The 25,127-nt window shown below is 40.6% G+C and overlaps 1 protein-coding gene across 3 annotated transcripts in view; it reads right to left on the bottom strand.

Moving 5' to 3' along the window:
* Positions 1-24,965, bottom strand: part of LOC118426877 (transcriptional coactivator YAP1-like) — a 44,863-nt gene extending 19,898 nt beyond the window's left edge. The window contains exons 1-2 of one of the 3 annotated variants that reach the window (XM_035836447.1): positions 24,266-24,965; positions 15,935-16,134 (exon numbers count right to left, since the gene is read on the bottom strand). In XM_035836447.1, coding sequence (XP_035692340.1) covers positions 15,935-16,134; positions 24,266-24,481 — 416 coding nt within the window. In that variant the 5' untranslated portion in view covers positions 24,482-24,965. The remainder of the gene's footprint in view (positions 1-15,934; positions 16,135-24,265) is intronic. The other 2 variants (XM_035836449.1, XM_035836446.1) reach the window with 2 other exon arrangements.
* Positions 24,966-25,127: the final 162 nt, after the last annotated feature.

Genomic DNA, 25,127 nt, shown 5'->3' with positions numbered 1-25,127 from the left:
CTTTAATTTCTAGTTGCAATGATCAGCTGTTCCAAATTCAGGACATGGAAAAGGGTACGGTCAGAATATAATAAATATTTTTGTTCTATAATAACAATGCACACACAATAATGATGTTTTGGTAGCTTTTTCCAATTCCATCAGTTAACATTTTCTATAATTTTTTCATCTTCTTTATCTTACAAACACCCCCGGGCTCTTCTTGGTACGGTCCCTATAACTGCCATCCCATCAGTTTCATCATATCAGTGGTGCAGCACCTGTCTGCCATGTCATCAGATTTGGCTCCCGGATGATTAACGAGTGCAGACAGCTGAGATCTACACATCACATTACACTTGTCTGCAGCATTCGACCCAGGAAAAACCTGGCCAACACTTTATCATGTGTTTCCATGTCAAAGGTAGCAGAACACATCACATTACACTTGTCTGCAGCATTCGACCCAGGAAAAACCTGGCCAACACTTTATCATGTGTTTCTATGTCAAACGGTAGCAGAACACATCACATTACACTTGTCTGCAACATTCGACCCAGGGAAAACCTGGCCAACACTTTGTCATGTGTTTCCATGTCAAACAGTAGCAGAACACAGTTTTTTGTAGCCTGGATACCAGACTCCGGCCCAATCTCAAAAATTTCTATCATACACGGTTTATCGGGGTCTAACTAGGGGCCCTGGAGTTGGGCTGCGTAGGTGCTGGAAACAGTCTGCAGTCTGGCATCCAGGCTAAGTTTTTTGCCTCCCAAACTAAAGTGAGAAATTTCGAAGCATATTTCGAAATTTCGAATATATAGCATTGTATACAAGCAGTTAACAAGAATTGAATACGTTGAAGTTCAGGGTACAATCTACCAAATACATGAAAATGAGCTCCAACTTTACCTTCTCAATCTCTTTTACTTGTACTTTTATTTGACGCCCAGCGGAGGTCACCACACACCCTCCCCTAGATTGGTCGCTTTGCTACCTAGCCAATACCATTATGCTAAAATAGAATCCTGGCTAGAATCCTGAATAAAAGTGATTTTCCATTTTTAAACACAATTTTTTTCACTCTCATTTCTTCTCCTCAGCCTGTTTACTTCCAGGGATTTGGGCCAGCTCTTCCTACATCGGTTGCCATAGAAACCAGACAACATGTTTAGATGAAAAGGCTAAACCAACACACCACTGTGATGCCATGGCTAGGGAAAGCAAACAGCAGGGTAGTGCAAGAAACCGGAAATCACAAAGAGAAACATGTCACCATGCTAGCAAGTTTGTTTTTGCCTGGATACTGTTAGAAAGACAAAACCTATACACATGTACTATAGCAAAATCAAATGTAGAACTGCTCCATGAAAAATGGAGGTACTGTATTGTCATGTCTGTGTGTGTGTGTGTGTGTGTGTGTGTGTGTCCATCTACATTTCCAGATACAATGTAGTTGTAATAAGCCTAACTTAAAAACCTCTGGATAAATTGTAATGATATTTAGTTTGTGGGTAGGTGTTGGGAAGACGAAGGTCAACATCACTTTTGGCCCCCCTGGTGTGTGACCTTGGTAGTGCAGTACAACTTTTACATCTTTGGTCCTGATTTCTTTGGGGGTTAAGTCAAGAAGTTAAGATACACCTTCCAACTGTTTTACATCAACTTTCTTTTATCCTTGGTTCCTATGACTACGTCTTGTCGCCATCCTTCACATATGGAAGGCCATGCTTCTTCGTAATGCTGAATTGACATTATACCACATGTACATGTAAGGTTGCTGTCACCAGAATGCTTCTGCTGAACATCTTTATCAACTTCTGTAGGAGAGGTTTGGCATGAAGCCTGCTTCCCTTGCCTTTAGTACTGTTTGGCAACCATCGTAGTGATTACTTTACAATCTCGAGTTGTCACGACAATGTACAATTAAGGGTGATGTTTACCTTAAACTTGAGTCTGACATTGACTATTTTACACAAGTACTGATTTTCATTGATACTTGTGTTCTTTTTTTTGTCCCAGTAGTGAGCTTACATAGCCCGTTTACATTTTCTGTAAATACAAAATTGTATGCCATCATTCCAAAATAATGATAGGGAAAACACCAAGTCTTCATCTTTTACAAACTTATATTGAACTTCTGAGGGTCGTGAAAAACATTATGGAAAGTCATGAATCTATCTCTCCTACGCCCAAGGCATAAATTGTGTGTGTACCCCTGTGCTTTAGTGACCTCGGATACCTTATAAGCACACCATATCGCAAGTCACAACAAACTAAGGCCTTACGATGCCTTACATCAGTATAATCAATGTTCATAATCATTCTGTATGAAAAATTCAAATCTTCTTTAAGAATAGAAATTGTGTACAAGAATCTAGTCAACTTTGTAATATTGAATAATGAAAAGATTATTTTATAGCTTTTATGTCTTATACCCAAGTACTACTGTATGAGTATAATGATAACCCACCAACATCTGTTTAGGTCAGAGGTCACGACATCAGCCACCAGTCATGACCTTTCCTTTGACAGTTGGCCGTTGCCATGGCAACCTACAACATAATCCTTGTGAGGGACTGCTCCCAGCTAATGCACAATGTTTGGTGGCCAACAGCCAAGTTTTTTTCTGGGGTAAACTCCAGTCCTAGCCTGGTTTGTATCAGTGTCCCAGCGTGGCACCAGATTTTTATCACTTCTACAGTGTTTTGGTTGGACCAGGGTGTGGTGGGGTCAATTTGGAGTTTCTCTCTCTATATATAAACTGGGTGTGGCTGAGACAAGAGGAATAAAGGAAAGAAAAAAGGGTAGTCTGAAGTACACTTGAACATAGCCAATGGCCATGACTAGTCTATGGATGGATTTTACAGGCTTCACAACAAATTTGGCAGCCTGATACGTTTCTTTTAGCTCTTTGGCGATAGCGACTTTCAAGTCTTGACTTTCAAGACTTGGCAAGTGAACTGAAAGCTTGACAATGTTGGAAATAAGGCAAAAAATTTGAAAAAAAAAAAAAAATTGCAATATAGGAAGCCAGAGCCTAACATCTGCTTGGAGTCTCATCTGACTGACAACAGCTGTTTTGTGTCAAGCTTCTAAACATAGGACGTCAAAACAACATATTACCCAACATCTGCTTGGGAAAAATCCAATTAGCGCACACCCACAAAAGCCAATGACACTAATGACCTGTTCCACAATTCCATGAAAATAGGGGTATTTTCTGGAATATTACATTACCAATTTAAAAAAAAAACAATGTGCATCATCCCAAACATACTAGCACACAAAATGCTTTTTCATCAAGCCATAAGTTCTCATGTTTCTCAAAAGACCTCATGTTTTTGTTATAAAAAGAATTTAAATTTTAATGTGCTGCAAAACAAGAGCTTTTAAAAAAAGCTGGTCTTTCGCTTACTTATATTGTGTAGGTAAAACTTTTACCAGATGAGTTTCAGAACAGTTTCAATGGTATGAACTAGGGGTGGGTACTGGAACAGAAAATTCAGGTACAGGTACAAAGGATCAGGTGCAGGTCCGGACTTGATGGTCTGTGCAAACTTTTGAAGGGGCGATACTCAAAACAATTGTCCATTTCGCTACTAAGGAATTAGTGGAGTATCTGATTACCACTGGTGTTATAAAGTCCTATGTTCATGTGAACAACACTTGTTCTGTACGTTGACGTACAAAGTTTATTCAATTTGTTCTCGTAATTTATTGCACCAGTAAGCCCTTAAACGTATAGATGCCTGCTGATATAATGTGTTCATTTTCTAATTGGTGCAGCATCCAGTTTACTGATTTTTGTCAGGTTTGTGTCTGTTAATAAAATTGTACTTAATGAGTTTCAAAATGCAAATGCAGTTTCATTGTGGTATGTTGAAAGGAACGTTTCATTTCTTTTCGGAAAGCAAAATTATTGAGATTTTGATTCATTACGTCAGTGGTTATGGGCCACAAACTCACTCCATCGGGGTAGCTTGGAATCTTCTCATTTGAAATCAATTAGATAAAATATTAGTCAGTGTATTTTACATATATCAAAGAGGGATACACTTTTGTTGAAGTTTCTTCCACGAAGATCCCTTGAAATTTCGAGTAGTAAGCAATTTTCCACATGCAACCGCCTCCCAGCCCACGTCAGATCTCTGCACAATTCTGGATTTCATAGAGGTAATTCTCCACATCGTGACTTAGGCTCTGGGTCATTTCAACTTGAGAAGGATCAGAGGACTGATCGAAAGCGTCGGTATATAAGCGCTTTATTTTGTGCACGGATATATGGTCCTAAAATTGTAACATCGTAATAACACATCAAAATCGCGACACCCCTTCCCAACATGCGACACTCCCTTGGGACAAAATGGTGGCGCCCATGGACGCCAACGAAAACAATATACTAGTAGGTTTTGTTATCGCAGGCCTGTAATAAATTGCTATTTGTTCCAACATATGCAACTATACAAAAGTAGTTGTCTATACATGCGACGTTCCGGGCGAGCTCTCTCCGGTCACCGACCTTCCAAAATTTCCACATGGCTGGGGAGGACGCGAGACGCCGCCAGCGAGACCCCGACGGCTGTTTAATAACACCAAGGAGGTTAAAAAAGACCTCGTCAGAGAACTTGATGCTGTGCCTTTAGGAGATTCATAAATAGAATAACTGACAAATTCAGTCGGTAACGATTTTTGTATGCAAAAAAAAAAATCAAGTTTTATTTGACTCTTTTGACAGTAGACCTCCACAAAACTCAGTAGATACATTGTATATAGCTTTCACATCTTTCCTGTATGTACAATGCTCACAGTTCCCTACTCAAGTCAATCTATACACTGTCACCAGTCTTCACCAAACACGATTAGAATGTGCTAAGATTCAGGATGGATGCTTTTTTTCCGTTCAATGAATGTTGATCAAAGGCAGATATTTCCTCATGATAGCCATCACTTGAGTTGTACAATGTAAAAGTGGAAAGGACATCATATTCTGACTGTATTTCTTCACTACCTGCTAGCAGAGAGACTGCACCAGTACACACTATGAACATGTACAGACTCCAGATGTTACAGAAGGTATGAATCCTTTATAAGAATAAGGCGTACTAAAATTACATACCGGTAATTATAGGTTTGTTACAATGGCCATTTCTACACCAAAATCTTACATCATGTCTGTCAACCCAGTTCACATGAGATGGAAACAATTGGAGATTTCTTTGATCCGACCTGGTCCTCCCCTCCCCCATCTAAGTTTGTGCTACTCAATATCACTAGTTCATGAAAGGACTTACTATACAATGGACTAGATATCCTTTACCATATGAGATGACCACAAGCTGACCAGTGTAAAAGCTACAGGTGGTAAGTTTTTTGAAAGCCCATGTTCCCAAGTTTCTGAAGGATGTATAGTATCCTGTGTGGTAACCATGTGCTACCGCCCGACAACCATCTGTTTGAGATCCTTGAGGCTGTGTTCTCTGGCGACCTGCAGGGCGTGGTCCAAGGCATGGATCTGCACCAACAGCTTAGCTACCTGCTTAATGCTCTCTCTGTAAGGAAAGGGGATGCAAAAATGAGCGAGTTGTGGGGTAATCAAAATATGTTACAACTAGACACATGTTCGATGTAGACACAGGCTTTGTGGCACTGGAACTAACCTACTCACTGTAAAAACCGAAAACTCTCCTTGTTTTAAATATGAGGTTCAACAACCAAACCTCCAAACAACCAAACAATCAAACAAATAATGATTCTCCAGAAATTTGGACTCCAGGTCAAATAGCAAATGTAACATAGCCAGACAATATAATTACTGTTGGTCACTTCTTTTGTGGCCAAGAGCATGTTATCATTTTATTTAGTTATGAAGTTTTCATAGCTTTAGAATGCTACAACAAATACTGTGGATATCCGCCAAATAATGTTAAATTTTGGACAACACTTACGACATTTGTCAGTTTCTTAAAAACATGAAATCTGTAAAAACAGGTACAAATCAACATTTTACCCGTCATGCATATGGCGCATCTGAAGACTAAAAGCAAGGAGGTTAAAGAAGGACTAAAAGCAACGAGGTTAACCTCCTTGCTAAAAGTCATATTTTGCTGTATAGTTTATTGTGTCCACCCCTTACCTTGCTTTTCTCCTGACTATGTCGGGACAGCCGATGCTGTTCTTGTGTAGGTTGAAGTTTAGGAAGATTTTAGGATCTCTTTCCATTGCAACTACCATCTCTTTTTAACCTCCTTGATCATTACCACACGGCGTACGGTGAAAATGGCACATAATGGGTGAATGTTGGTGAAACACGGTGAAAATGTGTCACCCGGATTCGCATTGTTCCCATGTAAATATGGAAGGGTGAAAGCAAATATTGCACCTACGTGACAAAAGAGTGAAACATGGTGAAATGACGGTTTCACCCCTAGTAAAACAAACAGCAATTACGTCATTGTGTGTTTCACGAGCTAGCGACGTGCTCGCCGCTGTCCAGTCGACGGCATTGGGACTGAAGACTGCCCGCCCAGTTCCTCAGCGCAAGCCGAGGATTTTTTTCGCATTGCCGCTAGCTCCGCAAGCCGTGGAAATATCTTTGACACTGGGATTGAAGACTGCCCGCCCAATTCCAGGATTTTTTACGCTTGCAGCTAGCTAAGACGTGCACGTGATCGCAATACGCACCTCTGATTGGTTGATCCTACAGCTGTAGGGGGTTCCCCGCTATCTACTTTCTTTGCTGCCCCATGATGCTTTGCGCCCACCCGTGTCATAGAAAATTTCTTTTACATTTCTACGCACACGAAAAACGCTATATTCCACAATTACATTGCAATATTGCCGTGTGGTAGTGACAGATTGTGAGATGAAGATTTCCTTCAACTGCTGGCATTGTAACGTTGTTATGCTCTGAACTTGCCAAGGACGATAACGTCCTTGGAACTTGCCCAGTGTTTCTTGACCGCCTAATCGTAAGGTCCGACCTACCCCTACCTACTGGGAGGAAAGACACCACAACGTTTGGACCCTTTCGTACGCGCCGCGTTCACTAAGAGAAACGAAGTGTGACGCACTGATATCCATCGAATACACGTACGCAAAGATACCTTAAATGTTTTCTCTTTACCTTGCAGATATAGTACAAGTTGAATCGCGGAGGTCTTTGGTTGAATAGACGTCTACAAATACGTTGTGCAGGGCACATTGCAGGTCCTTTATTCCTGCTAATAAGCCATGCATAAACCAAGCAGCACATTCATGGCAGGCCGATACGTATGTCATACATACTAGTACTTGCATGGCCTTTGGCAATACCATCGAATCTGCAGGGTAGAATATCTCGCTAGCACGGTATGGCATGGTCGACCCGGACGGACGGACGGACAGACGGACAGCAATCTAATATCAGTCTGATTGCCTTTCGCCGCGGAAGCGCGGCGAAAGACAAAAACCATTTGACATGAATGGAAATACCATTAGGTAAAGTACCTTTTCTCCCACTTTCGATGGTAACAAAAGTTTCTAAACACCCCACCCTTTTCCTCCATTAAAAATATCCTTAAAATTACATAAGCAATAAAGCTCTATTTACAGTCAACACTGGAACAAAGTGTAAACACTTAAAATAATTTACATGACAAAATGCAAGTCGTATATCCCATATGAAAGCCACAAGGTTACATTATTAATGTACAAGTAATCATATAATAAAATACTGCCCAATATCCTTAAAAGCCCACCCATGTTTGAGGACAATATACAGTTTAAACATTTGTAAATTACTTTTGTGGAGAGCAAACTGACTTAAGCATTGTTGCTGAGGGAATTTTGAGATGGTAATTACGTTGTTCACCTTGTTACCTGGAAACTGCTCTTACAGTCTGATTTATTAAGAGACTAGTTGCAAATGACCAAGGACGTTGAAATTCAACCTTGAAATGACACTTTCTATACAGAAATCATATATTTGATTTTCTTTTTTTCATTTCTCTGTTTGAAATATGCAGCCCCATAGTAAAATCTTAAAGTGGTTGTTTGAAATGGAAAATGATATTGTTGAAAATTAGGACTGAAATGCTGTGTATTACTGTAGATTCATTTATGTTTCAGTCACTTAAATTTTGCAGCACCATAAAAATCAAAAGCTTGCAGACATAAAAACCACTGCAAATATGTCACTATTTACAGTAATACATTCTCTGGTGGTACCGATTTTGACCAAGTGACAACATACACAAAACTTAGTGGGTCATCTTCTATATTGAAATGACAACTATTACACAGATGAAAACTAAGCATAGTAAATTATTCACAGCCTCTAATTCTCACTACTATTCCATGGGATAATAGACACTATCAACCCCTTGTCCCCGTAAATCCAGATCCACCAAATGAGAGGCTATTTTCAGTCGTGACCATAAATGGTACAATTCAAGACCTGCATCCCTTTTGAACTGTATGTTAGTTTGACCCCAAAAGGTTGTGATGTGTATCATTCACTTGGATGATGTTACATTGAATCCTTCAGTTTCCCTTCAAAGAAACTAATTACCTACTGTTGACTTTAAATCCATATTTTTCTAACCGATAACAGAGAACCGCACTTCCCTTGATAGAAATTATGATACTGTAACTAGTGTAAATTTTGAAAATTTCACAGTGGTTCTATATTCACAGTTTTGTAGCAACTGCATATTCACAACACTGTGAGAGTCCCATGTATATCTATTGTACTACAAAAGTGTTTCAAAAGTCATACCAGTGTTTTTTTGTGTGCAAAATAGTGCAAAATGTTTGCACTATTTAAGCTCACTTTTTTGAGACAGTTGGAATTTTTTTGGAGACACTTTGGGACAAAACACACAAAAAATAATAATTTGGAGGCCTGTAAATGATTTTCTTTCATTGTCCTTTTTATGCCTGTCTTGCATATTACTTTGACAAGACGTAAAGGTGGATTGACATGATGACCCACCCAAGACCCGCCCTGTGGGCACCAAGCCTCCTTCTTTTGTCACAGGTGAGAACTGGTCAGAGGTCAGCCGTGGTGAACACTTGGGACCATTTAAACACCTGTGCAACAGGTAATAAGTAGTAATTCCACCTGGGAAAGGTGTAATTTCGGGAACCTTACTACTCACATTATGGGCTCAAGTCAAAGACCTATGGAAGAAGGCTTTTATGGTCATCTAAAATTGCTGTTACCAAAATAGCCTTGTCTTTTTTGGGCACCAAGATTTTGTTTGATGCAACTAGTTTATGAAAAATATAGCCATCCTTCAGAATAAGACAACAACAAATTTTACAGATAAACAAAGAAGTAGAAACAATTTTGGCAGTAATCCATCCAAAAAATGGTCCAAAATTCTGGCATTTGGTAAAATTCTGATATTACCATATTAGATATTGTAGAATTGCCCTAGCATTCAGTCAAATCTAAAAGACCACTTCAAACTGGTTTTCCTGTCCTTTTCAGTTTTCCTTTCTATAATTAGAAATGATTTACAGTCCATAAAGGCAATTAGAGGGGGTTTGAGACAAAGGGGTGACAATTAACTTTCAAACCAGTAGGTTTTTAACAGTATAGTGTTATAGGCCTGACAGGAAACAGTGCATGTGAAAAGGTGCAAATAATACATGGCATTTGTGCTGTAAATAACTGTTATGGACTGCTAGTTTACATGTGAACTGGGCTAACACTTTTGCACACTTAGGTGAGAAGGTTTGATGCTAGGTGAGACCGTCACTTTTAATTTTCACTTCAGCATGAAAAGAGAACTTATCAAATGAAGTGTGTATTAAAATAGCCTTCATAGCAGGCTTCTTAGGTGATAGCCAAAAAAGAGCCTTGCCACAAAGCCTGCTATGAAGATTAACATATATCATATGTATGCAATGAAAGATCGTTTTCTTATCTGAAAAGACACTGACACGTACATTTAGCCCAACTTGATTGAACAAGATGTTCACATTTGTACTGTTCAGTAAGCAGAATTCTAAAATGTATTTTGTGTTCTTATTTTGTAGTTTGTAGTTGAATATACAAAAGTCATTGTACTTTTGGATTTGTAAATAAAGCTTCCACATCTCTTGTCTCTAAGCAATATTTTCTTCAAACTAATATGCTTGCTTCATATAAGTTACTAGTTAGTATATTAGGTTTCATTGTCAACAGTAGTTCTAAATCATAGTAAATGCATTTAATGTAAGCCATCTTCTGCTTTTCCTATGTAATCGTCCTCCAAATGTGTTCAGTATCAAAGAAAATCAAAGGATACAGGCCAAGATAAGGATGTTGGGAAGACCTACGGATATAAGACAGTCCACGATAAGGACCTCAACAAAACGATGACATGTCAACGGAACTTCTGGAAACTTTCTGCCGAGTTTATACCATGGTAATAAAGTCACTGAACTTGACAGTTGGACCCACAAAATATCATGGTAGTTAACAGTAAGCCTAGCCACTGCTTTGCCATATGGATCAAATTCTATGTGGGCAGAGGTTCAAACCTTGCTTGGGTAGAATTGTGAGGGGTTGCATTTCTCATTTGGGGTGGGAAAATAAAGCCAACAGCCCTTTGTATGAGGGAGCTTCAAGTACTGTGAATGCAGAAACTTTCGCGGTGGTTTAATGTTCGCGGTTTTCGCGGTGACCACTTCACCGCGAACTTAAAACCACCGCATTTTTCCATGGCAGTAAGAAACTACAGTGCATGGTGCTACCACGAACTTAAAACCACTGCGAAAAGTCCTTTTTCCCGCTACTACGAAATTACATCCCCGCAAACTTAAATGCATTTACAGTTACTGTATTAGCCTCAATTCCACTGCAGTTTAAAGCAAGCCCTAGCAAGCCCTAGCAAGCCCGCATTACACTTCAAGCTATCGAAAAAAGCGTCACGCTTAGCGTCTGCATGAGATCGGCCGCTATAACTCTTTTTACAAGGAAGGGAAATCCACTTCTAGGCGCAGATCCAAGTCCACAAGCTTTCCCATATGGCACCTCTATTTTAGCACTGCCACATGGCCAACTCATTGACGTCCATAAGAGAGCAAACAAAACACAGCCAAGAGGTCAGTTACTTCAATTGACCTCAGGTAACCCTCTCCAGGTGCCATATGACCACACCTTTACACAGCTCTGGTATTTCCTGCTGCCAGGTGCGGTCAGGAAGCCGAGGCTGAACACACCTGGACTGAACAAATATTACACAAAGGTTGCACCTCCTGACTGAATTCCAGGTACTAAGAACAAAAGGACCTAAAACTATTACAGTCAAACTAACACTAGTTACGTTTTCTTTTTTAGGTGGACTATTGATTTTATTTTTATTTGTATAAAATTTTACAAACATCCCCAAACTTTAGATGTGGCTACTTCTACACTTATAACCCTTATTACTGTAAATTTTAAAATGTTAGTGATGTGATGGTCTGGCTTCTAATTGTGTTACTACTATTGCTAGCTTCAACTGCAATATCAATTATACAGTAAACTCTAGATTTTCTCTCTACTGCAAAATTTAAATGCTGGATGTATAGACAGTAATCATATTGCATGTGACGATGGCAAAAACTTTTTACAGGGAAACTATAGAGTCAAAACTGACCAAGAAGACCACTGAGGACACTGGTCTCTGTGGACAGGTAGATGTACAAAATGTACAGACAGGACTCTTTATGCTTGTGTCAATGCGAAAAACTATCTAATTAACCATCAGGTTACATTGCTCCTTATGCAGTGGCAGTAACTTGCACAGGTTTGACTGTAGTAGGCCTGCAGTGGCAGTAACTTGCACAGGTTTGACTGTAGTTTTTCTGGTCAATTGTCTTCAGTGTAGTAGGCCTGCAGTGGCAGTTACTTGCACAGGTTTGACTGTAGTAGGCCTGCAGTGGCAGTAACTTGCACAGGTTTGACTGTAGTTTTTCTGGTCAATTGTCTTCAGTGTAGTAGGCCTGCAGTGGCAGTTACTTGCACAGGTTTGACTGTAGTAGGCCTGCAGTGGCAGTAACTTGCACAGGTTTGACTGTAGTTTTTCTGGTCAATTGTCTTCACCGTAGTAGGCCTGCAGTGGCAGTAACTTGCACAGGTTTGACTGTAGTTTTTCTGGTCAATTGTCTTCAGTGTAGTAGTCCTGCAGTGGCAGTTACTTGCACAGGTTTGACTGTAGTAGGCCTGCAGTGGCAGTTACTTGCACAGGTTTGACTGTAGTTTTTCTGGTCAATTGTCTTCACCGTAGTAGGCCTGCAGTGGCAGTAACTTGCACAGGTTTGACTGTAGTTTTCTGCTCCATTTCTAATATGTCATCAGTATAGCAGTCCTGCAGTGGCAGTTACTTGCACAGGTTTGATGGTACTGTTTTTCTGGTCCATTTCTAGTCTGTCATCAGTGTAGCAGGCCTGTTCCTTTCACCAGTGTGTGTATGTACCCAGTCTGGACGCAGACTTGGCTCCCCTCCATAACAGACTGGATGTTGTTTGCCCCATTCAGGAAACGGATAGGAAAGACTCCCTTCCGCCGCCCGGGGCCCACAGATACAGCACATCGTTCTGGCTTTGGACATCCTGAACAACTGTGCTAAAGATACTGTAAATGTATCTAAGTTTACGGGGATTCGACTTGGGGAGACAACAGAGTTTTGAATTCACAATTTTCAGTTACGTTCTGTACAGTAATTGAACCCTAGAGCCTTTAACGGACAGGCAGTTGGAAACCACCTACTAGCAACTGGGCTAAGGTACTATGAACGGACAGAACAGTTGCTTTCGGTAGTGGTGACATGATCAACTGTTAAAAATCTGACCATATCTGCCCTACTCTATTTTCTATCTCTTTGGTTTCCAAGAAAGAGAGATAAAAAAGACCACCTCGGCAGTAAAACAATCTCATTTTCTCTTCACAGTCTGATAGTTGCCAATATTTCTTTGAGACTAAATGAAGCATTCAGCACTATTGTTTGGATGGAAATTCCCCCACTTGGTCCCTAAATTGGTATCGGTACACTGGTATTGGAAATTATGCATGCAAACGAGACTAGAAAGGGGATAGTTGCGAATCTCAATAACTTTTGCTGACCGACAATCATAACTGTTTTTCTTACAAACACAAAGCGGCAAGATCATTTTCTATGTGGGCCTGGTGACTAGGTATGCTTGGATGAAAATGCAAACAGTGGCCAAAGTCCAGTGCACTACTACCAGTACTAGCTATCTGAAAAGTATCACATGTCATCCCAGTCTGAGTTTGGCTGCCTTGTTTTACAGGTCAAAGTCCAGAGTACAAGTACACCTCTCCACAAACATTGACAGAGTACATGTAATTAATTCCTTCTCTGAACTTCGGACCCCTCCTGTACATGCTTATAATTAAACCATTATCATAAAGCTAGTTTATACTACAAGAAAGAAAATTATAAATTCACATCAGCTTAATTTGAGACTTAATTTCTTTAACCCTTTATAGAAGTGCAATAAGTATTTTTTACCGACATTAACAATGAGAGGACAAATCATTAGTAACATACCCTATATACAGCTGGATAAAAAATACCTCAGAAAATGTTTTAAAAAAGACTGCAAACAAACCGTAAAAAGTACAACATTGTTCTGAGGAGAAAAAATGGATAGAACGGTGATAATGTTGTATTTTAAGCTTCTAGTAGTATTTGCATAATGAGCTTCTAGTATATGGTACTAAACATACTGCCCCCCTCCCCCAGTATTGGTACAATATGGCCAACTGAACCATGGACTGCTCAACAATTACACAAACCAGTCAACCCCGTTTGAAGGGGAGTTTTTGTGCCTCCCCGTTTTCATCCCACCGGCAGGGGTCCTTCCGTTCTTTTCATTACCCACTGATCCGCTACCCTGCACACCATTGGTCGGATACTAACCTAATTACTGGGCGCTGCTAGGAAATTTACATGCTTGAGAGGACCATAATTCTCACTTGTCTACTTCCAACAACACAAAGCAATACTCAAACACAAACGGTTCACCTGTTTTCATACAAGAAGTTTTTTCGTTCCACATCTTTGATCTATAAACTGTGGTAGACAAAAAGTTGGCCAGCCCCATACAAAGGAGATATAGTAAACAGAATTAAAACGTTTTAGACACTTCTCTTAGTTATGGACACTTCTGAGAAGTAAAGGCGCTATCATGTTTCAATGATAAAGTTTGGACCACAGGTGGTATCAGTCAAACATGTCACCATCTCCCAGCCCCCTTAAATATCAAAAGATATGACCTTTAATTTCTCTAAAATCAAATGACTGTCTACAGCCAAAAGGTGATTATGAAATGGCTATGTCACAGGCTTGGTGAAGGGTTTTCAATTTCATATTACAGCCACCTCAGCTAATATCTAATACTTAAAACGCTGAAGTAACTAATTTGAAGTACAGTAACTGGCTCCCATGACCTTATGTTCTTTCAGACTATGACCTCCTCTAGTACATGTGAGCATAGGGTCAATACTTTTGTGTATCTTTAAAGAAATCTATATTTCTATAACAAACTTTCACTTAAGACATGTTAGAAAGCAAAAATAATCTCAATTTTTAACACAAACTCTAATTTGTAGAAATGATAATTATATTCTTGAATAGGATAATAATTTTGGGTCCATGTTGCTCCAAGAGGACCTTGGGACAGAGAGGCAGTGTCCCCCGGGACAGAGTGCAGCACCCAGCCCTTTGTCTGGAGGTCAAGGGTCATCACTGTGACCAAAACCCTGGCGCCAATGTAGATTACAGTCAACACCACAAGCAGAAGGGGATACAGTGTCTGGGCCTTAGGGGGTTACATGGTGCTTTCTCAATCACTACAAAGCAAATTATCAAAGGATTGGGACTGCATTTCATTACAATGAGACCTTTTTCAATGCCACTCTTACAGCTCACATCCTATGGACTTCTAAACACTGCTGAAAATAGTGAAGGGGATTGTTGATAATTGCTTACGTCACATATGGCAGAGTGTTTATAGTTTTAAGTTCCCAAACTTTGGCCATATATAGCCAGGGCTCGAAATACCCACTTGCCCACTTGAAAATGCAACCACATTTTGCTGTGCGCAACTTAATTTTAAACCCAGGTTGCACACTGCGCAACCTGAAATTTTGCAGTTGGAACACTGCTTTTTCCCCACCTACATGTATTTTGTATTTATTTTTTGATAACATAAAACATATAACATAGTTACATATTCAACTGGAAGAAAAGATGGATAAGTAGCTGATTTGAAGAAAGTAACAAGTGGAAAGTGGGGCAACCTGAAATATTGATGGCGCAACCTGGCTTTTGACTCAGGTTGCCACTTGGACAACCTGGCTGACAAAAGTATTTCGGGCCCTGATAGCATATGGAAACAGTCTTACTGTAGAGAGAACCACTGATAGAATGCACAGAATCACATGTATAGGAATGTATATTGACTTTGTGTGCACATTGTTTAACATCCTTGAGCTAAAATATCTCCAAGTAGATGTAAGAAGAAGTGAAGTTCAAAATAAGGTTCCCTTCTGAAGAGATGAACTGAATGCCTTTAAGTCTCATGTTAAATAATGAGACTTATTTGAACAGTACTTTGGAGTTGTCTAGAGAAGTTGTCAGCTCCAGTTAGATTAGCATCAAGAGTTCAGCAAGGAACCATCCTGGGACCATTTCTCTTGTTCTCTGTGTTGCACCAAAGGGCGATTATACCTAGCTATGTAGATACAGATATCATAGTCTTTTGGTCAGATTTTGTTTATAGAGTAACTCGGTAGGAAAGTTAAGAGTAGTTAAGTGTAGTCTAGAGAAGGCTTCAGCTTGTAAGAGAAGCGTTCCGCAAGGAAACGTCTTGGGACCACTACTCTTCTGTGTTGCACAGAAGAGCAAATCTACCGACTGTATAAATACAGACGCAGATACAGACAGTCCATTTAGTACACATCTTACATGGTACTTACTTTAGATAATACCTCTGTCCGCTTGCGGTGTGTGCCATCTCCCAGCCCGGCGGTAAGGGCCCCAGGTCGTCCATGGCCGTGGGGTCGTAGCTCTGTTGCCTCAGGTGCTGGAACTGTTGTGATGCCTGCTGTGTGGCCTGGAGCGAGGCTGGGGAGGAGTGGGCCCTCGAGTGGGCAATGGGGAGGTTGTGGGGAGACATCTACAAAAAAAAAGAGAAAAAAAACAGGCATAAAAATGACTTCATTTAACTTTTCAGCACAAACATTATGTGGTACCAAGAAAATCAAAAGTATCATTTTGTCTTCTAGTTGATAATTGAAATAAAGCAATGAAAGACCAAGAATATGTTTGCCGTGTGATGTGTTCATAAAATTAACAGTATCTTAGCACTTGTGCTAGGGAAAAATCTGAGAAGGAAAACATATATTGTACTAATTGGGATTATAATTTTACATTATTCCTTCATACATATATGTAAGGCTCTTACCCAGCCATTATATTCTATTATCCAAGAAGTGCCTGTATCGGCTGTATCATCACATAATATATATGTGATAGGAACAGACTGTTAACCCTATGCTGCACTTTATGTGGTAAGCTCAGCCCTAAACGGGTTAATATAAATCTCAACATTTACAAAAGTAAAGGGCTCAAGACACATAAACCTCTGAATGAACCAAACTGGGATGGATTACGTCCAAGTCACTTTGGGAACGGTCAGTTTGGACTAGGCCGTCGTTTCGTATCCTTCGGTACAAGCGAGCACGTCTGTATACGTCAACACTGCGTCTTGCGCCCTCTCTGATCGCCTAAGTCTAACCAACACACCAGCCCCACTTGTGATCATTTGGGGTAAACATGTGCCTCACTACTGGTCTGTTTTGTCTGGGGCTGTCACGGCAGCATCCAGGCCAGCTGGACGGCAGCTTGTGGTCTCCTGCAGGTGTTTTAAAGGCCTCATGCAGGTGTTTCTCTGTACCCACCACACCTGTGATATTATCATCCAGCATGCAATGGGAAACTACATAACCAGTGGCATACTGTTGATTTTGAAATCACAGAGGGTAACTGTTAAATAGTTTTGTGTGAATGGTGCAATGGCTGAGTGGGTAGAGTGTTCTCATTGCATTTGATATGTCGTGACTTCGATCCCTGACTGAGTCAAACTAAGGCCGTTATAGCATCCTTGGTCATACTAAAGAATTCAAAATTATACATAATGCTTTATCTGCATAACACTTTGATTTGGAAAAGAATACATACTGTATACTGTAAGTGAACACAACTGCTACCAGTGAACTAGCTCCCTGCTATAGTGACTGAACAAAGTTGTGTGGCTTCAGGGCCATTGTAATGGAGATAGGCCCCTCCCTATGCACTGTGATGTGTGGAAAGGACTTAAACTTTTAACTCTTGTATATGAGTCACAACTGTCTTAAAACAAGGTTCAGGAAAAGTCTGTGTCTGGCTGCTAAATCTAATTAACAACATCTTTTGACAAGTTGACCTATGCTGACCCAGCCACCAGTTGTTTGGGGTGGGGTTCTTCAAGCCCTCTCCAGAGCATGAGCCATGAAGGCCACTGAAAGTTTCCCAGGCTTTTGTCCAAGGACAAGCAAGTCATGACAAAAAACACCTGGGCTCGATATGAAGAACCCTTCAGAATACAAGAGGCTCCTACTTTATGGGTCATTTCTTTCCTAACCGCCAAGTTGGTAAATAATCACACATTATGCATATCAACTGGAAAGGTGTCTGAAACATAACCAGTCGCAATTATGAAGTTACTATCACGATCCTCTTCCCAACACACACAAAGAACGGTCACAAAGAGTGGTGTAACTGTTCAGTTGTCTGAAACAATAGTGGACATGGCAACAGCCTAGTGGGCTGAGACTATCCAAATTTGTTCTGTTTCTCTCAAAATAATCAGCTGCCTGTCACTAGCGCCAACACAAGGTCGGCAAACACTAGCTAGAAGGACGACAACTAACTGCTATTGTAGTAGTAGTAGTAGTATCTCCTTCTACCTTCTGTTACATAAAACAAATGAAATACCACGAATCATGACTTTCCATACATAACACTATTTCATACATTTTGAGGGTGCAAATTACAAATGGATTTGACTCAATTTTCTAAACGTTTTGTGTCACTGTGTGTGTGGGAGGGGGGATGGGGAGGGGGGATAAACTTTCAGCAACTTACATGAATGATCCACTTCTCACCTAGTCATGGTTCTATCTGCATAGAGTAAATGCAGTAAAAGTGTGGTACTATGAAAAATGTATGGTTATATTCTATGCAAATGAGTTCATAGTACCACACTTTTCTGCACTATAAGGAAATAAAAACATAATTGAAGGGCTCTGATTGGCTGAGGCGTAGTGATCATGTTTTCTTCATGATCGGAGCCAGAGCACACCCATATAACCCATTTGATAAAAAGTAGTCCCTAGTCTCTATGAGTTACAATCAAATCACACAGGTCATTTATCAGTGTGGCCATATCAGGTAGGGGTTCAACTGGTCTGCTGACCTTTGTCCTTAAAAAGAGATGAAGGGTCAAATCCATCCATCACGAAGTGGACAGCTGGTTTTGGTTGGTCCATATATCTCCTCCGCAACCTCCTTGATCTTGCAGGGCTTTTTAAAGTTCACACGCTTGTTTTTTCTTTTGATGGGTTGTAGTTCTAGTTGGGTTACATGGCAAGTTTTTGTTCAATGGTCGAAACTAATCACTAAGGTGCACTAAGACACTGTGAAGGAACAAAGGCTCGATCGCTCCTTTGGTGAAGACAGAATTTTGGGAGAGGACAGAAAAAGACTTGACCATTCTATCCAACTCCCAAGTATGAAACTTATAATAATAGAAACTCCTGGCATATCGTTAAAACAGTTACTTCACAGCACAGCTCTAACATTGGAAAAATAGCCTAAGGGAACCTTTAGTTTTGGATCCAATGGCATGCGTCATTAGAAATAGAGGCTTCGATTAGTTTCAGAGCAAAACTTGAGATGGCAGCATTTTGAGCAATCTGTATTGAAAGAAGCCTGATCTAGCTTCTTGCTTAAAAAGACACAATTCCAGCACTATCACTATTGATGTAATTGTAAGTAAAATATACAAGACTTAAGAAGGCTTTTAAAAAAATTAAGGTTTTCTTCCGATTTACTTATTGTTATTGTTTGAGAGCCCATGTTGTTAGTTTTTGTAGTGAAACCTGTCATTTTAAGCTTATGAAAATGCTCTGTCATCAATTTCATGTTAGGAGGTTTACATTTTTGGACATACATTGATACAGGGCAACTTTAGTTTCAGTCTCAACAAGGAAACTTCTTTCCAGGTATGGACACAGGTCCTGGATTAAAAAAACTTAAGTTTTACTTTTAGCTGTGGTCACTTGTTTTGGACAACATCTACAAAGCACTGGTCAAACCAGTGGACTTCTGTTGATATTACACTGACTCAGTATAAAACAAGTTGGACACTTGGTAGCTTGAGTCACAGGAAGTGTCTCCACACTTTACAAGGCCATCTCTTCTTCTGATCTAAACTGTCAACAAGGGTTTGGGGAGTGTCACTGTAAACTCTCTGTGCTTCACAACAAATATATTACGTCACCTACGAAGTTGGTATAGTCTCAGGGTTCTCCCCAGAATTCTCCCCGTAAATCCATTCAAAATGTGCGTGTTTCGTGTTCGAATCTGGCTGCCGCGTCACCGATCTTGTGCCCTTGGGAAAGGCACTTTACACGACTTTCCTCACTTTACACAATAAAATGAACACCTAGCTTCGGCTAGGGCCGTCCCTCGGATAGGACGTTAAATGGAGGTCCCGTGTACGGGGAGAGCCACACCCCATGCACGTTAAAGAACCCCCACAACACACGTGCGATGGTGCGGTGTACGATGGAACAAACCATTCTGTCTGGAGTTGGTGATTCACTACAAATCACCCGGATGGAGGCCTGACGAACCTCCGTTTCGTATTAGCCAAAACATGGCCGAATCCTCGGCAGATGGACATTAGGGTATCCGCAGGTGATTCAATTTGCAGCCTCTAAACAATGGGTTCCTATACAAAAAAGAGGAGAAAGCAACTGTTAGTAACTCAACTATCTGACGTTACTGGCACACAAACATACCCTCATATGAAAGCCCGACATCTCAGCTATCCGAAAAACCACATTTCGGCATGAATCTAACGGTGAGAACTTCCGGGAAACTGAAAGATTGACCCATGACCTCAAAACCGCACCACAACCCAGTGAGGAGGCCATGTGCTAGGACAAAAAAGTCCCAACTTTATACCCCCTGAAAACCACACAAACTCAGCTTTTTGGCCCTAATCACAAAGTAGAAACCCTCCCCTGTCACACCCACCTCAAAACTGCCAGGATTTCTACCCATTTGACCAGGAAAAAAATCTTGAAGTTTTAGGCCCTGAACTATAATCGACCACCATCAATTTGCATGGCGGATTGACCTGCGGATCCCCTTCACAGAGCCCAAGTTCAGATTTTTACAAAAAAAGTTTTATCATACAATGGAGACAGGGGTTGTCACATATTATCCAAAGTATGAAAGAATTTCAATGATTTATACTCCCCTGGGACTCACTTTTATAACAGGTATCATGGCTGCCATCAGAGTCTGAGGGGGGGGGGGGGGGGCAGGGCATATATATCAAGAGCTGTTTTCAAGAAACCTGGCATATGTAGGCCAAGAAATGCCAAAAGCTAGTCACTCTGACACACAGAGACTGCCTCTACAATGACAGAGACCTGAAATTTGGTCATGAAGTGTTGTTTCAGAGGCTTTGTAGGGACTTTCAGAAGGTGTGTGCTGGGCATTTAATAAAAGTAGGTCAAAGCCAATTTCACTCAATGCACACACCACTTTCTTAATCTTTTGTGCTGAAAATGGCACTGACAGACTCTGGTATGCTGTCATGGTACCTGCCACATGCTAACATCATGCTAACATCCCCAAAAAGTTAGCAAAACACAAGATAATGGGGCATAGAAACACACCTCCTGTATCCATGAGCTGGACCGCTTTCGCGGCTCCTCCCCTGGGACGTTGCCAAGTAACGTGGTTCAAGTCCAACCGAACTCTTTTGGACTATTCATAAATTACTTTCGCAATTGCCAATAGAATACAGGTCAAATGGAAGAGTGATAGACTCTAGAGTCCATCCTCCCTCTCAAGTCATTTTACACCAATGGCAATTTCCATTATAAGCAGTGCCCTTTAGCACACCAGTGAAATAAAAACAGCTAAAATATAGGAAATTCTCAACAAATTTAGCATGGCATGTCCCCTGGGACCATATTTCACACATATGGAGGTGTATTCAGCCCCAAAATAGCTAAAAAGGGGGAGGGCAGGGTGATACCTGGAACACTTCAGGGTATCCGCAGGTGATTCAATTTGCAGCCTCTAAACAATGGGTTCCTATACAAAAAAGAGGAGAAAGCAACTGTTAGTAACTCAACTATCTGACGTTACTGGCACACAAACATACCCTCATATGAAAGCCCGACATCTCAGCTATCCGAAAAACCACATTTCGGCATGAATCTAACGGTGAGAACTTCCGGGAAACTGAAAGATTGACCCATGACCTCAAAACCGCACCACAACCCAGTGAGGAGGCCATGTGCTAGGACAAAAAAGTCCCAACTTTATACCCCCTGAAAACCACACAAACTCAGCTTTTTGGCCCTAATCACAAAGTAGAAACCCTCCCCTGTCACACCCACCTCAAAACTGCCAGGATTTCTACCCATTTGACCAGGAAAAAAATCTTGAAGTTTTAGGCCCTGAACTATAATCGACCACCATCAATTTGCATGGCGGATTGACCTGCGGATCCCCATTATCGGAAGAACAGAACAGAAAAGTTTGCCATGCCAAGTTTGCCGTTAAAAAAGTACCGCACAAGTGCACACGTTCTACGAACTTTAAAAAACACTGCAAATATTTGAAAACTTACAGTGTAACAACAGACAAGAAGAATATGAAATCTTCCAATGGGTAAAAAAAAATATCAAACACTTTCTCCCATATGGAAGTGATAGAACAATTAATCCACTACTGATGATAATCAGTACTTGGGGCTGAGATTATTCCAGATAACATTATGCTAATGCCCACTACATCCCCTATCTATGTACAATCTTCCCCCTAGGTGTAAAACAGCTTGTTTGTACATGTGCAATATGTGATGTAAAACTAGTAGTACATTTGTAGTCCAGGATACACTGATGTAAAACTAGTAGTACATTTGTAGTCTACTATACTCTGATCTTCTTTCTCTCTCAATCCCTCCCTCCTAATGTATGGGATATCCTATTCTGCAGCAGGGTTATACTGTCTATCTTGGGTGTAACTTGAGAAGGCTTCAAAGACCCCCTAGCACCCATCTGTTCAGGGGTTATAGTGTACTCAGATGGTCACCTGCCCTGGGCTAGGCACTGTAACCCCCACACATGTTTGGGGACACGTTGGTTGGACCTTCCCCATGGCATACAGATGTCTTCTACTTTTCCATAGACCAACTGCTTTGTATTATCTAAACTGAACATGTTAGATAAAAGTTTGTAAAATGTCTTCAAAATACTTTTTTTGTAAAACTGAAGAACTCTACCCAACAAAGAGTGTTTGTTTTCTACTTTAATGTTTCCAAACATTGTTTTGAAATGCTCTTAAAATTTTTGGACTTTGAACTTCTGTGTCTGGCAAACCTGGCACTATTTTCTTTAAAAAGTATAATCTTCATACAATATTCATTCCCATTTTTATATACACTAGTTGCTATCGACACCGCTCAGTTAATATACAGTTCTAATTATGCAGATTGCTTTCTTCAGAATTCTACTTTGAATTTGGGATCTTATTTTAGTTTCCCTGCCCTTTGATCGTACCACACTATACCAGGATACTGAAATACTAACAGGATGTCTGCTATTGTTCTAAATGTATAAATAGATTACATATAAAGGTTATAAAGGTATGACTAAGAAATGTTCCCAGTTTACAAAAGCTAATCTACTCTCATATTCTCTGTTTTTCCATGTATACCACCATATGACTATAATAACAACACTGCAAAATTGCCAGGACAAGTTCTCAGTTCATACGCCAAGACGTAAATTGGTAATTGTTATAATAATTACGCATTTCTCTGGTCACAGCATGGAAAAGGGAGTTGTTCTTCCAAGTGCGTAACGTTTTGAAGTCGCTAAATGTGATTAGGCTAGCAATAACTGGGTTATAGTCACCCTTTGCTAGCCTTTGCCATCGTGGGGTGTGCTGCATATGGCCGATGATGATCGTTTTACCACGTCTGTGCCAAAGTCTAACTGCAAACAGCTCCCCTACACCAGTGAACCCCTCTGACCCAACTCAAACCAGCTACCTCTGCCAAAATCTTCCCCAAAAAAGTTATGGAGGACGAAATAAGGTGTTCAAGCCATAAAATGTTGTTCAATGTAGTAAGAAAGCTATATCGTATAGCTACAGTTTTTTCCTCTTTTGTATTTTACGTGCATCAAATTGTGTGAGCTTGTAACAAATTTTACATGCAGTATTTTTTCACAGAATTGTTTCACAGTTGTTTTTTTCACCAATCTAACACTGAACTACGTTGAAAGTACCACCAAAGTATGTTAGAAATAGAAGTATGTGTTTTGGTCAGCAATTTGATATTATACATTGCTTTTGACATGTATGAAAATGTATGATCGTTATCTTTGTTCACTTTGTTTCGGGGTGAAAAGTCTTATGTATTACTTGAACAATCTACAATATCTACAAGTTGATCTGTGTCGTGGACACGCAAACTCTTTTCACATAATCTTTGGGGATTTTACATGATCTACAGATAGTTTTTAACAAATTCTAGACTATAAAACTACCTTATTTAACGTTTCTAAACCTTGTTTTTTTTTCTTCTTGTCTACAAATTCATGGTGGGCTTTCTAGAAAGACTTCACATAAAGCTGTGATTTTAGGAGCACAGAATGGGGCATGAAGCCCATTAACGACAACTGTTGGTAACACCAATCTGGTAACTATACAAAGCTATGGGATCCCAGCTGGGAATCAAACCCATGTCTCTTGATATCAGCTCTGTTCTTGATGGGGTAATCTGTGTAAACACACCATCAGCATAATACGTGTTGTACACATATACGCCCTGTGTTACGTATAAAACTCCCCAGTTGTCTAGTTGAAATAGAAGGTTGAAAATTAAAGGTTTCTAAAGTTGTTTTGTGTTTTTGTTATGTTTTGGGGGTGATGTAAAAAGTAAGGATACCGACCTGAGAGGTTGGCGGGGGGCCCGGGTAGGCTGCCGCCGAAGCACCGCCCTTTGGTCGGTCTGGCGGCGGGCTAAAGAAGGATGGAGGAAGGTTTCTCATCCTCATGGGTACGGAGACTGGCTGCCCTTCCTTCTTGTTCATGACGGCGGCGAACAACTTCTCCAAGTCGCCCTCCGGGTCTCCGTGAGAAAGGACCTGTCTGCCCTGGGCGTCCATCTTGGCCCCAGCTGGTAGAAGAGGTCGCAAGTTCGAGTCCACGCAAAAACTCCCGCGACGAACTGTCCCGTACACCAACGGAACTCAAAACCTCACCGAAACACTGGTGAGGTCCCTCTACGGGGCTGTCAGTGTTAAATCCACAGGGTAACGGTGTAAAAATGAAGGAAAACCCGAAGAAAAGTCCGTACAGAAACGTCAAACCCTACCCCACCACTCCGTCTGATTCCCACACGGGACGGTCACCTCTCTCTTCGTCGCTCCTTCCGGACTCAAAATCACCCGTTTTGGCACGAAAATCCGGTTGCCTCCGCAAGGAAGTCGTTCGGGACGATCCAGGAACTTGTAAATATTCTTCCAACGGGGTAAAATTGCCCGAAATCGGCGTGTTTTTGCTAGAGTTTATGGTCCGGTTGTCGGACCTGAAACTTCTCTTACTCCGGCTTTGCTAACTTTGGGGTGAGTCTGCACAAGTCATCTAACTCATGAATTATTCATGAGGCACAGCACTACATAAACATTGGTGACATCCGCCAAACAATTAGTGCTCATTTCGATTAGGACTCGAGTCGAAATAGTCCTCCGAGTAAACAATTCATCAAATACAGTTTTTTACTTTTTTTTTTAAAATTTTAAAGGGAAAATA

This window comes from Branchiostoma floridae, chromosome 12 (assembly GCF_000003815.2).
Source record: "Branchiostoma floridae strain S238N-H82 chromosome 12, Bfl_VNyyK, whole genome shotgun sequence".
In the NCBI taxonomy this organism is placed as follows: Eukaryota; Metazoa; Chordata; class Leptocardii; order Amphioxiformes; family Branchiostomatidae; genus Branchiostoma; species Branchiostoma floridae.
This window is presented reverse-complemented; position numbering and strand designations above follow the sequence as displayed.